Raw genomic sequence first — 14,853 nt, 5'->3', positions numbered from 1 at the left:
TTGTTTATTGTTATCTATGGGGCTGGTCAGTATTCTACTTACCTTTACCCTGTTCCCTTTTTTGATCTGCATAGTGGCTTTTTTAAGCCTTTCCCTTTCTTCTCAAGCTGCCCCATCCCTCTCTCCTCTGGCTATTGATGGCTGTACCTTCTACTTTTACATTCTTTCATCTGGAGATGGAGGAGTAAAATGTTTAGAGAACTCATGGCTAATATCTCTTAACATTTTACTCCTCCATCTCTAAATTTACATTTCCCTTCTTTTACTCTTCTTCTTCTTCTCCTTCTTCTCTTCTCTCTTATTCTTCTCCTTCTCCTCCTTCTTCTTTTTTTTTTTTTCCAGACACAGTCTTGTCTTCCTCTGTCACCCAGGCTGGACTGCAGTGGCATGATCGTAGCTCACTGCAACCCTGAACTCCCAGGCTCAACCAATCCTCCTACCTCTCCAGAGTAGCTGGGACTAAAGGCATGTGCCACCATGCCCAGCTATTTTTTTGGATTTTTAGTAAGGACAAGGTCTCACTATGTTGCCAAGGCAGGTCTTCTTTGTCCTTCCTAAAGAATACAGTTCTGGTATTTACTACTTTTCCAAGGATAGCCTCCTTACTTTGGCTCATGATCATGTTTTTGTCAGCAACTACAGCTCCATCTTTAAACCCTCTTTCCCCTTGAATTTTTAGTCTCTTTCTATCTCCTGGAGCCTTCCCTCAGCTCAAGTAACCTGAATTCAAAAAAATTCCACTTGAACCTAATTCTCTGTCAGGCAGCCTTAGTTCTTCCTTCCTACTCCACCCATCAGCCTTTTAAAGAGATGCCTGAATTTGCTCACATTTCCACTTTCAATTCACTCCTTAACTCAGGGGCTCCTAATGCTATTACCTGAATACAACGCACCACTCAACTGTCATTCAAAAACCTAGTAATTATAGAAGGTAACGGTTCTATTTCTCCTGGTCCTCTGGACTGTTATTTCTGTTTGCTGTCCCAGTACTTTAACTATTGTCTTGTTTCCCCTAGCCTTATCATGTACAAACCAATTCATCACCTGTTATCTGTCATGTTTTCTACTCTCTGCCCTTTGTTCCTCATCACCATGTACGTACATCACCATGTACGTACTCATTCATGGACAAAAATCAGCATTCTCTTTGATTCTCCTTCTCCACTGGCTGTCCCCCAACATACATACATACGTCACACACACACACACACACACACACACACACACACCCATTCTATAAGCCTCTTGCATCTAAACCAGCTCTTTGCTCCACTGCCATCACTCCCTTGACTTAGGTCTTCATCATATTTAGCCTGCCTTACTTCTGTGAATTTCGACATGAAATACTTCCCTGTAGTGACTTCGCTATGCAATCATTCAACAATAGAGTAATCAAGATGCAATAAAAACAAGAATCTGATCATGCCAAAACTCAGCTAAAAACCTCCGTGGCTCTCAGATCCCATAGACTGTATTTGAAATTTTCTTCTCTCTTGCCAGGTTTCGCTATTCACATCAAGCAGATTGTCATTCCTTAGTTCAGCCATAATTTTCCATGCCTCACATTTAGTAAATGTTGTTCCCTTAGCCCGGTATTTTCTGTATCTTTCCCTTGGGTGGAAAACTCTCCATCTCCTCTCTCTGTTCCTGCAGTACATGATAAATGCCTCAAGGATTGTGCTCACCATATTTTATTACAATGGTCTAAAATGCCAGACCTCACTGCTCCACAGATTGAGAGCTTTAAATACACCATATTTGCTCAAGAAGCATTCTCATTATGTGTGAATGAATAAGTAAGTGTCATGAATTTCAAATCTAAGGAAGTGAGATAAAAATAATGTAAAAATAGGGCCACTAGGAATAGAAAGTTGTTTAGAGATGAAGAAGGGTAGACGTCAATAATACAACTGCTAAAATAGCAACCATAGTTTGTAAAAATGAGTGAAATATAATTTCATTTCTAGAACCCCATGTAGACCTATTGCAATACAACTGATGCTCTGTTAGAATGGCAAGAATAACACTAGACACTCAGGGGTCCCATACAGACTAATTCTTATAAGATAAATTGCAACCTGTTATGAGTTTTTGAGATGGGTGTCATGAAAAGATGGTGAATGTTATTGGACAAATGTATAGACCAAGAGAGAAAGATGAAGATCGATTCTATACAGAGGCAGATGTGCCACGAATGATAGTATAGGTATTGAGTGAGAATAAAGACCTATGTAGAAAAACATGCACACTACCACAAGAATGAAATGCACTGAGAAAATGAGCTAGTGATGGTACAGGATCTGCAAACCTGCTTGTCAGTTTTCATTGTTTTTCAAGCTGTACTATGTCTTAAATGATATTCAAGTCTGTCTAATGTTTTCTGTGCTTGCCTCTCACGATCCTTAAAAGTTGGTTTAATTTTGGCAAAGTCCCACAAAGATTTCTTAAATGATCTGGCAAACCAGTGCTAACATCTGTACATACATCAATTGAAATATATTCAAAAGGCTATACAGTCTCTTATCACAGGACTTTTCAAATGGAGTTGAAAGCTTTTCAAAATATTAGAAAATATCCATGTAGTTAGGTAGCTAAAACTCAGGCTCTACATAAATATAAGCTAATGATTTAAGTGTTAGTTTCCATTAAAAATTTAATTCTCAGTTTTCCTATAAAGTATTTTCTGGGAAAATAAATACATGCGTGTGTGTGTGTGTGTGTGTGTGTGAATCAAGAGTGACAGTGCACTCAAGTTAAATCTACCATTCATTTCTAGCTTGTATAATTTTATTCATATTCTTTCTACATTGGAGAAGAGTGATACAGTTGAACAAAAGTCATTAGTTTTATTATGTCATCAGCTCTAGATATAAATTTACTCGGTTTTCTCTCTCTTTGCCTGCCCTTGTACTTACATATCACTGGCAATGGAGGAGTTCCGGGACATAGACTTTGGAGAGAGGTCATAATCGCTGTCGGATCGATACAGGAAGGACTCCCGTCGTTGACTGTGGACAAAATTTGCTTGGAGAATTAGCCCGGATCCTGGGCTGGTCATGGGATCCAAGGGACTCCGTCCCGCAGATGTGCCATTGTCCACATCAAAACTGTAAAGGAAAGAGAAGGAATTATGTTGCTGTGAACATTCACATGTTCATATTTTCACAAAGCATTTAGCGTCAGCTGAGGAATTGACAGTGGAATTAGCAGGAATGAAAATTACAGCTAATTTCTGCCATAAAAATATGATAATATTGAAATACATAAAAGAAAAACACATTGACTTCACATTCTTGTTCTCCTGGATACTGTTGTTAACTGACCAGATACAAGATACAGGTTTTTCCAAACTCTACTTCAGTTAAAAGGGAAACATTCTGCAAAACATAATCTTCTAAGTACAAAATTCCTTTCGGAAAATAACAAATACACAGTAATTCATCAAATATTTGAATTTGATTCAACAAATACCCATTTTGTGCCTAATGCTGTTCTCCCAAACCTGGGCTTCTCCCTCCACACTCCTACCCTATAACATCCATCCAAGCATTAATTTCTATTGTACCCACTTCCTTCCATCCCTACTACCAATATTTTAAATTCAGGTCTCCATCAAATTTCACCTATATTATTATAACAACCTTTATATTAGTGTCTTGAATCCATTTTCCAGTGTCATTCTTCAGTTTAAAACCCTTCAGTAACTTACCATTGCTCTCAGGATGAAGTCAAAATTTCTTTGCTAGACTGCCAGTCTAACCATCTGCTCTCAATTGCAATTAGTTGCCCTCCCAGCCTCAACTTGCCATCCTCAGCTATTGGGTACTTCTTGCTCAACTCATATTGAGGCACTATCTCCTTGTCACAGGCCATCACCACCTCACCTCCTGCTCCCCTAAATAATCAAATCCCCTTTCCCCTGCCTAACTGTCACTCATCCTTGAGACTTAGCCTGCACCTGAAAGGCTACCCTGGTACATCAGAGCTTTATGAAAGGCCCTTTCTCTACGCTCCCAAGACACTTTCCCACTCCCTAATGACAGAATTTACAATGAATTGAAAATGTTTTTCACCCGGTCTCCATTCCTAGATTGTGAGCTCTCTACAAATGGAGACTCAGCGTATTCTTGGCACACTGAAAACTGTGCCCAAGTGTCTTGAGTAAATGATTAAATGAATAAAAGGCACTGTGCTCAGCAATACATATTTTAGAGCTGGGAAAAAATCTACACACACAGTTCTTAACGTCATAGTCCTTATAATCTAGATAAACTTTCCACAAAGAACCTTTCTAGTGAAACATCAACCAGTATTAAAATAAAGTCAACTTTCATGTGTTCTTAGGAGAGGAGGGTGATAGCTTATGATAGCCCAGCAGGTGTGTGGTTTTAAAGAAAAACTTGTTGAAAGAATAAATAAACATGTGAATTCAAGTTTTGCTGTCATTAATATTTTCCCCATTAGAATCTTTATTCAAACTATTAACTAGCTCATTTTAAAACATTCCTTTATTTTCTTTATTGGAGTCATTAATAAATAGAGTTATGACTCTAAGATTGGAAGATGTTTCATGAATCACTTTTGAATCTGTGATCAAATAACAGTGGCTCCGAAATAATCCATCAAATAAACAGAAGAGGGAAAACTCATTATCTTGAGCAGTTGTAAATATGTTTTTCCAACTTAAAATTTTCTTAGAATTGTGTCTCTTTATAGACATATTTATTTGGTTCAGGAAGGACAATGAGAGATTGTCAAGTCGAACAGACTCACTTTACAGACAAGGATACCAGGTCCTAGAAAAGTTAATTGACCAGTCACTGAGCTAACTGCATTGAATCATCGATTGTTCCTAAAGTCCTTCCAGCTCTACTGCATGATTATATAAACCACAAATATATGTGGCACCCAAACAGGGGACATCTGTTTCACCAGAATAGGATAGGCACATATGTATGCGAAACCTTGTCAATTCCCAGGAAGGCTGGAAGGGGAGGATGGTCTCTAATCATTCAATAGACATACATTAGGGATCTTTGGCAAACTCTCCTTGGATATGCTTAAATAGGCATTTATTAAGCACTTAATATGAGTGCATTAAGATACAAAAATAAAGGATGAATGACTAACTCAGGCTGGGATATCTGAGAAGTTTTCACGAAGAGTAGTATTTAAGGTTTTTGAAGGTATTTAGCATACAACTGGAAGGCATTAAAAACTTCTAAACAGTGGGGGTTTGGCAAAGTAGATTTCTCTTCTAAGAAGATAGACATGGCAGCTTTTCAGCATGAGGAGGACCTAGTAATGTGAATGCCTGTAGAAATGTTTATGTTTATTTCCCCTTAATATCAAGATATTCTTATTGCTACACTTTAAAAAAGAAAATACCCTCTCCTTCCTGTGCATGAACAGAAATGTAAGAGATACAGAAGTGTGAGTTTTGGTTTAGTTTTTTTCAGTTCAACTGAGTAAACACCAAATTTGTATAAATCAGTAATTTTTTCTTTAATTATAATTTTTCCAATTAAATCAAGCAAGTCTTAACACTCCACTATAAGTTTTGAAACAAATATTGCTAAATACCTTAAGTCATTTAGATAGTTACGATATTTTTAAATCTTACAACTTTTAAGCCATAATATTAGCACTAAAACCAAAACATTAATTAATAGGTCAGGAAGTGCTTGATATGAGATATTCTAGGGGCTTTAATATTTTTCTTTGTATACTGTAATATAAAAATTTGTCCACTAGATGGAGATCATTTTCTTAAACAAGGAAACTATTTTCTACTGAAGGGTTAAATAACCTTAAAGGCCTAAATTATTTCTTAGGAACTCATGAAAATAACCCTTTAAATGACATCCAAAAAACAAAGTTCACAATGTATACTAAGTAATTATCAATATTGATAAAATTACATTAATCTAATATCAGTATTAGCTTTACAAACATTGAGAATGAAGATCTAAAAATGGTGACTGATATTTTATTGGACTTTTTCTTAAAGAAAAAATACTTGAGAAGACTTAATTGAATTTCTGTAACAAATCACTGAGTACTTATTGTGTTGGAGCAAAGTAACTTGAGCATCATTAATAGTCTGGGGTTTCACTCTAAATTTTGGCACCACAAGTATTCTCAGAATACGGTTTGTTTTGGGAAGTGAACCTAGGGTCTGAGTTCGTTTGCATAATTTATTTCCATGATATTAAATGCTCTTACAATCAAAATTAATTATCAAGAAAAAGTAATATTACCGAGAATCTCTAGTCTGAAGTATCAGCCAATGTCAGTATTAGTGAATGACTTTATACAAAAAGAGACTTTGTATTTTGAAATATTCATTGAATAAACTTTTACATTACATCCTATGTCCTTAGATCAGCACTTGAATAAGTACAGATATACTACACATTGTCCTTTTCTAGAAAGCACTAAAGTCTAGTCAAGGTAATAGAACATCAAGCAACCAGAGAAAATAAAAGCAGCAAAACAGGTGGCATCTGTATTAAATAGCATATAAATACTAAAACACGAAATTGTATTATATAGGCAATCAGACTATGTGATGTAGACAATGAATGTAAAGGGAATTTAAGAAGTTGCAGGATGTACACCTTTGAAGGAGAGTTAAAAAATGTCCAGCCAGAGTAGAGCTGGGGTTGGGGGTGGAGGCCATCCAGCAAAAGTGAAGCCACAAAAACAAAATCAAGAAGGAATGAGGCCGGGCGCGGTGGCTCACGCCTGTAATCCTAGCACTTTGGGAGGCCGAGACGGGCGGATCACGAGGTCAGGAGATCGAGACCATCTTGGCTAACACGGTGAAACCCCGTTTCTACTAAAAATACAAAAAATTAGCCGGGCGTGTTGGCGGGCGCCTGTAGTCCCAGCTACTTGGGAGGCTGAGGCAGGAGAATGGCGTGAACCCGGGAGGCGGAGCTTGCAGTGAGCCGAGATTGCGCCACTGCACTCCAGCCTGGGAGACAGAGCAAGACTCCGTCTCAAAAAAAAAAAAAAAAAAAAAAAAAAAAAAAAAAAAAAAAGAAGGAATGAATAAGGCATGTATATAAAACAGGACATTTAGTGTCTGGCTAAATTTGAGGCTTGGTATGAAAGAATAGTGGGGACCTATAAAAATGGCAATTTTGTACAGTTCAACCTAATAGGTAGGGCTGGATGTGTTTATGGAAAGCTGGGCCAAGGAGTGTCAACAGAAGCTTGTTATAAAGACTTACGTGGAAACACACAAATCAACTTTTAACATTGAAATCTCAGGGGAGTAAGATGAGGAAGACCAGTATTTGTTAAAATAAACATGTTGCTTTTGCAACAAATAAAAGGTAGAAAACAGAGTAGAGGCTGAGCACAGTAGCTCATGCCTGTAATCCCGATGCTTTAGAGGCACACGTGGGAGGATCGCTTGAGACCAGGAGTTCAAGGTTACAGTGACTGATCGTGTCACTGCACTCCAATCTAGGCGACAGAGCATGACTCTGTCTCAAAAAAAAAAAAAAAAAAAAAGAAAGACAAAAAACAGGGTTAAAAAAAAAGGAGAAAAATAAATGTTTTAACTACAAGAGGACCCTCAAAAAGGCTTGTTCATTAAACACTTCAAATATTAGAACTAGGGGGTTTGCCTTGAGTAGGGAGGTTAGTTGTGGATTTTAAAAGGCAGTACATTTTTACTCAGTAGGTAGTAAGTTAACTGAGAATTAGACACTTACTTAACTTTCTGAAAGTTAGCCTAATTAGTCAGTTTGGGCTGAAATTATAGATGGCTTCAAATAAGCTAGTTATCTTTGAAACATAATTTTACCAATAGTCCACATCGTGGTGTTATGAATAAAACAAGAAGGTGATGAAGGATAAGGTAGCCCTAACCTTAGATGCTGGTATCAAAATGATCAGTTGTGAATTTTCCAAAGACATTCTTTAGAAAACACTTGGATGTGGTGAATTCTCTTTTGACTCACAGCCAATTAGATGGAGCCCAAGCAAAAAACTAGCAGAAGTTTGAAAAAGTAACTAAAGGATTGGGGAGAGTAAAAATAACCAAGTTTAATGATGATGGTGGCAATAATAATAATGTTAATAATAATAAAACTTCTGGAGCACTTTCCATGTTCCAGGCACTGTGCTTTGCATATATTATCTCATTTAATCCTCACAATAACCCTTTGAAGTAGGCACTGTATTTTCCATTCGACCATGGGGACTCTGAGGCATAGACAAATGACTCTATGTTAAGTAGTATGCTCAAGCTCATAAGTGGGTTTTAAACTCAAGCGGTCTGATTCTAAGGCTGGGGAGAATGGACTCTGTTTACACCTCTATTATGAAGTTTCATTTAAAAAAATACAAGAATACCTTTTAGCTTCCTCACCTGCATGGAACTTTTGAAAGTAACATTCTGATTAACTTACAGGTGACGCATGCAAAGGCTAATTCTGAGACTAAATTTTCATATGGGGCTGGGTGTGGAGGCTCATGTCTATAATCCCAGCACTTTAGGAAGCCAAGGCTGGTGAACTGCTTGAGCCCAGGAGTTCAGGGCCAGCCTGGGCAACATGGTGAAACACCATCTTTACAAAAAATTTTAAAATTACCTGGGTGTGGTGGTGCTTATCTGTAGTCCCAGCTACCCCAGAGGTGGAGGCAGGAGGATCACCTGAACTAAGGAGGTCGAGGCTGAAGTGAGCCATGATTACGTCACTGCACTCCAGCTTGGTTGAGAGAGCGAGACTCTGTCTCAAAAAAAAAGTTTTCATATGACCCAACATTTTGGAATTTGCCAAATCCCCAGATTTTTCCAATTCTGAACATAACAGTAGGGTGTAAAAAAGTCTTTACTGTAACCCATTTGGTGGGTTTCTTTATAGCATTTGAGATTTCATTTGGAATTAAGGAAGGGTCAGTGGGTCTGCAAAAGGGCTTAGCAAATGGAACTAAGTGAGGTGCTTTCTTGTTCCACGTGTTTGCTTCCCTTAATGCAATTTAAGAATGCACACAATTCTTAAAAGAGATAACTTTTGCCAGAAGGCAGTTTTGGAGGAGGAATGATATAGCTATATTTGGTCTCCCATGAGGGGGCAGTAACAGTAATGACCAGCTGGCCTGCTGCATTCAGAAGTGTTAAAGAATGTGTGTGGCTAGCACTACTCATGACCATTTACTCCACAGACCCATCCTTTTCTATGGAACCAGCCCCCTACAAGAAACAGAGAGAAGTCGGACAAACTGACAAATGAACTAATTACTCCCAGTTCTCCACACTGTTCCATTTCAGTGGAATTACTGGATGGTAATACAGTTCCAATCTACCTTTCATCCACGGTCTCAACTGCTCGCATACTTTGTGTCTACTGACCTTGTAATTGTTTGTCTGCTGAAGGTCATTTCTCATCTTTTTGGCCTTTTGCTAGACACTGCTTCCCTAGTTTAAACTTTTCAATTTATTTTTGACCATGATATGGGCCCTCTCCTGAGCCAGAGTCCTGCTACTGTGCTGAGTAAATAGCTTTCCTCATCTATCCTAGCCATCAGGACCTTATACTTAGCACTGACCCCCAGTATGAAGCCCAAAGTGGGTGGGGCAATGAGGGCCTCAGTGGAGCAGCTGCTAAGGAACCTCTATCAATAGCGGCCTCCATTACCGAAGCATCTATGAAGGCCACTCACAGGGAAGATCTTGCTGAATGTTGCTGGGAATCCTGGGAGCCATCACTGAAGCCAGGACCATCTGAGAGCTGCCTTTTTCACTACATAGTAAGAACAATGGCACATAGAAAATATTGACCTACCAAAAATGTTCCTGTTAAGATGTTTATTTAAGAGTTAGAAAACACGGGTTAAATTTGAAATCTTGGTTCAGCCACTTCCTATTTGGGTGCTCTAGGGCAAGTTACTGTATTTTCTAGGCTTTCACTGCTGATAAAGATAATTACAGTACCTAGCTCTAGGGCCATTATAAGGATTAGAAGAGAAAATGTTTGGAAAGCATTCACCACATTGCCTGGCAGCTAGTACACTCCCATTATTTAGCAGCTATTGTTTTTCATTTTTATTACTCTTTTTCTCCCAGGGGGATCTTCATCTAGGTCATTCTCTTTAACTTTATTTGAACACATGGCTTTGGGAAGAACCTAAAGGGAGAGATGAAAGAGGAAGAGAACTGAGGGCCAAATCACCTGAATCAGCCCTTGCAATCAATGAGGTGACAGATGCTGGAGCCAGATTGCTCTAAAAGTTTCAGCTGCTTTTATGTCTCCACCCAACTCCATAATTCCAGTGTGATAACATCCGGGGAGGGTGGAGACTGCTGATTTTTTTCTAGATATTCCTCACTGAGGAGAAAGAATAATTTCCTACCAGGAAGTGTGGAAGGCTTGGAGGTCCCAACAACCTAGGTGGGGCTCCAGCTGAATATAATGAGCAGAAACAGTCCTTCAGACCTCAGGTCTCCAGACACAGGGTGTAGCTTGGGGACCTCAGGTCACAATTATACTGATGTTTATATTCCTGTACTCCACTCTCCCCTGTGTATTGTAGCTCATGCTCTTAGCCAACACATTGGAACTCATTTTGATGCTTTGCCCTCAAGGGGAGGGGAGGCTTACCCTTGAGCTTAAGGGGAGAGTAACTGTAACTGGATGATTACATACATTTTTCCCTCTTTATAATATTAAATATTTTACCCATTGTTATCAATATCACAAGGTTATGAAGCTCGTTTCTAATCAATGCCACTGATACTTCTCTATTGAAAATTTCCCTGCAGGTCAAATAGCTTCTCTGAAGTAAACAAAAGAATGATTTGCAAAATTCACCATTTTAATATTTACTTTTCTCTGATTATCTATGGAGATGAGACTGTAGAAACTAGCATTTTACAGTGATATGCACAGATGGCAATCTTTCCCAATCAATCATAAAACTGCATATTAAATTTAAGTAGGATACCCGGAGAAGGCATGATATTTAGCTACTTTACAAGATTACACAGCTAAATTATACTACACATGTTAGCTTGTATAATATATATATTTGCACAGAGTTAAGATATTTAACAGACACGTTTTACCCTTTGTTTTCACAGATGATTTTTATAAACAAAAGCCCAGGGCTGGGCATGGTGGCTCACACTTGTAATCCCAGAACTTTGGGAGGCTAAGGGGAGTGGATTGCTTGAGCTCAGGAGTTCAAGACCAGCCTGGGCAACATGATGAAACCCTGTTTCTACAAAAAAAAAAAAAAAAAGTCAGGCATGATGATGGCACAAGCCTGTGGTGCTGAGGCAGGAGAATCACTTGAGCCCAGGAGGCTGAGGCTTCAGTGAGTCTAAATCATGCCACTGCACTCCAGTCTGGGTAACACAGTGAGATCCTGTCATACACACACACATACACACACACACACACTGGTAGAAAGATGAAGGGTATATGCTTACTTATGAGTAAAACATTAGGTGATATCTGGAAATATACAACATATGTTTCTGGCTTGTCAGTGACACTCCCAAGTAACACAGGGCAATAAAGAGATTCAAGATGGAAATGATAGCATGAGTTTGATGTCTGGACTATAAATGAAAGAGGATAAGCTGGACTTGCTTAGCACACTTTTGACACAATGACATGATAAAAGGCCAAATTTTCTGAAAAGTATTTATTAGGCCAGTGTTATGGACTGAATCTTGTTTCCCCTATAATTCATATGTTGAAGTCTTAATCCCCAATGGTTACATGAGGTTGAGGTTGAGGTTAAATCTATCTTGTTTCCCCTAGAATTCATATGTTAAATGAGGCCATATGGATGAGGCCCTAATCCAATAGTGCTGGTGTTCTTATAAGAACAGAGAGAGACACAAGAGCATTCTCTCTTCACCATGTGAGGACAGAGTGAGAAAGCAGCCATCTGTATGTAGGAAGAGAGCCCTCAATAGGAACCAAATCAGCCAATCTTGGTCTTGGACTTCTCAGCATCCAGAATTGTGAGAACATTTCTGTTTAGGCCACCAGTCTAGGGTACTTTGTTATGCGGCCTGAGTTGACTAAGGCAACCAGAAAGCCCCAACCAAAAATTGTTTTACTTGAAGTTTATACATTACTTTTTAATGACTGTTAAGAAAAATTTTCTTAACTGAAACTCTCCCTAAGAAAGCATCTCAAATTATTGCCAAGACCAATGCCATGAAATTTTCCCCCTAAATTTTCTTCTAGGTTTACAGCTTCAGGTGTTATAATTAAGTCTTTAGAGTGGATTTTTTGTGTATGATTTAAGATAAAGGTTTAGTTTCATTCTTTTGCATGTGAATATCTAGTTTTCCCAATACCATTTTCCAATACCATTCAAGACTTTTCTTCATTGTATATTCTGGACATCCTTGTCAAAGATCAGTTGACTGTGTATGTGTGAGTTTATTTCTTGGCTCTATTCTGTTCTATTGGTTTTATGTCTGTGTTTATGCCAGTACCACATTGTTTTGATTACTGTCAGTTAGTAATATGTTTTGAAATCAAGAAGTGTGAGATCTCCAGATATTTTGTTCTTTTTCAAGATTGTTTTGACTATTCAGCCTTTTGTGGTTTCTTATGAATTTGAAGACTGCTTTTCTATTTCTATAAAAAATACCATTGGGATTTTGATGGAGATTACATTGGACATTGTGGACATTTTAACAATATTAAGTTTCCTCATCCACGGCAGCATCAAAGCATAAGCAAAAACAGCAAAAATAGGCAAGTGGGACTACATCAAAATAAAATGTTTCTGCACAGCAAGGGAGAAAACACCGTGAAAATACAACCTACAGATTAGGAGAAAACATTTGCAAACCATATATCTGATATGGTATTAATATCTACAATACATAGGAGCTCCTACAACTCAATAGCAAAACCCCCCCAAAACCCAATTGAAACCCCTCAAAATTAAAAAAACCCAATGAAAGAAATGGACGTTTCTCCAAAGAAGACAAAAAATGGCAAACAGGGATATGAAAAGATGCTCAACCTCACTAATCATTAAGGAAATGCAAAGGAAAACCACAATGAGATATTGCTTCACTCCTGTTAGGATGGCCATTATTAAAAAAAAAAAAACCTGTTGGCAAGGACATACAGAAATTGGAATCCTTATGTACTGATGGTGGGACTGTAAAGTGATGCCACTACTATAAAAAACAGTATGGAGGTTCCTCAAAAAATTAAAAACAGAACTACCATATGATCTACCAATTCAACTTCTGGGTATTTATCCAAAAAATTGAGATCAGCATGTCAAAGAGATATTTATATTCCCATATTCATTTATGTATATTCACAATACCAAGATGTGGAAACAATCTAAATATCCATCAATGAATGAATGGATTAAAAAATGTGGTATATACATACAATGGAATATTATTTAGCCTTAAAAGAAGGATATCCTGTCACATGCTACAACATGGATGAATTTTGAGGACATCATGCCAAGTGAAATAAGTCAGTCACAGAAAGATAAATATTGCATGATCCCTCTTATATGAGGGATTTAAAGTAGTTGAACTCATAGAAGCAGGAAGTAGCATGGTGGTTGCTGGGCCTGGGTGGAGGGAGAAATGGAGAGTTGTTGTTCAATGTGTATCATTTAATCATGCAAGATGAATAAATTCTAGAGATATGCTGTACAACATTGTGCTAACAGCTAATAATAATGTACTATACACTTAAAATGTAAGAGGGTAGATCTCATATTATGTGTCTTTGTTTTTAGCACAATAAAGCAACTTTTTCAAAAAGGATCTCAAATGGCCCTAACATGAGGCCATGGTATTTGGACTCTTGAGGCAAAGCCTGCAGTAGCAGTATGAGGTCCATATTTGCAGTAATTACCTAGAAATAATGAGAACTTCAAGTAGTAAACATATACATTCAATCAGAATACGTGCTGACATGGGAAGTGGAAAGTGTCTTTTTTTTTTTGGTAGTCATTGGGAGGCCTTAATTTGTCTGGCAATTTCATGCAGGTGTCACTGTGATTGAGAATAAAACAAGTAGGGATTTATTTCTTCCTTTACATCCTATTATCATGTGCTGACCACTAACTAAGAGTATGGAGGGAAGAACAGAAAAGCACATGCTCTCCAGGCCAGGCTGGACCTGAGAGTCAGCTGTAGTCCCACAGGAATAACTCAGTTTTATTTTCCTTGTACTGCTCACAGCAGGTTACTACCAATCTTTCACTTTCTAAGATCACTTCTAAGATGCTATATTTCCAAAATGCACTCTTTCTCAAAATGTGGCTTCATCAAGCTAAAGTCCAAAGAGGAATAGCGTCTTGTTAACAAAGTGGGGCTCAAGATGGATTAAAGACCTAAATGTAAAAGCCAAAGGTATAAAAACCCTGGAAGATAACCAAATAAATACCACTTTGAACATAGGAACTGGCAAAGATTTCATGATAAAAATGCCAAAAGCAATTGCAACAAAAGCAAAAATTGACAAATGGAACTTAATTAAACTAAAGAGCTTCTGCACAGGAAAAAAAACACAACTATTAACAGAGAGTAAACAGATAACCTACAGAATGGGAGAAAATGTTTGCAAATTGTATTACCTGACAAAAGTCTAATACCCAGAATCTACAACGAAATTAAATGAACATTCAAGCAAAAACCAAACCGCCCCATTAAAAAGTGGGCAAAGGACATGAACATTTTTCAAAAGAAGGCATACATATGGCCAATAAGTGTATGAAAAAATGCTCAATATCACTAATCATTAAAGAAATACAAATCAAAACCACAGTGAGATACCATTTCATACCAGTCAGAATGGCTATTACTAAAAAGTCAAAAAATAACAGATG

The 14,853-nt window shown here is 37.8% G+C and overlaps 1 protein-coding gene across 7 annotated transcripts in view; it reads right to left on the bottom strand.

Moving 5' to 3' along the window:
• Positions 1-14,853, bottom strand: part of PDE4D (phosphodiesterase 4D) — a 1,528,950-nt gene that overhangs the window by 244,285 nt on the left and 1,269,812 nt on the right. For 6 of the 7 annotated variants that reach the window (XM_034960060.3, XM_063604447.1, XM_057302295.2 and 3 more), the window contains one exon: positions 2,916-3,107. In XM_034960060.3, coding sequence (XP_034815951.1) covers positions 2,916-3,107 — 192 coding nt within the window. Of the gene's footprint in view, positions 1-2,915; positions 3,108-14,853 lie in introns of those variants that run through there. The other variant, XM_055112358.2, reaches the window with a different exon arrangement.

Source organism: Pan paniscus, chromosome 4 (genome assembly GCF_029289425.2).
Source record: "Pan paniscus chromosome 4, NHGRI_mPanPan1-v2.0_pri, whole genome shotgun sequence".
NCBI lineage: Eukaryota > Metazoa > Chordata > Mammalia > Primates > Hominidae > Pan > Pan paniscus.
Note: the sequence above shows the minus strand (reverse complement) of the source record. Positions and strands in the feature narration are given on the sequence as shown.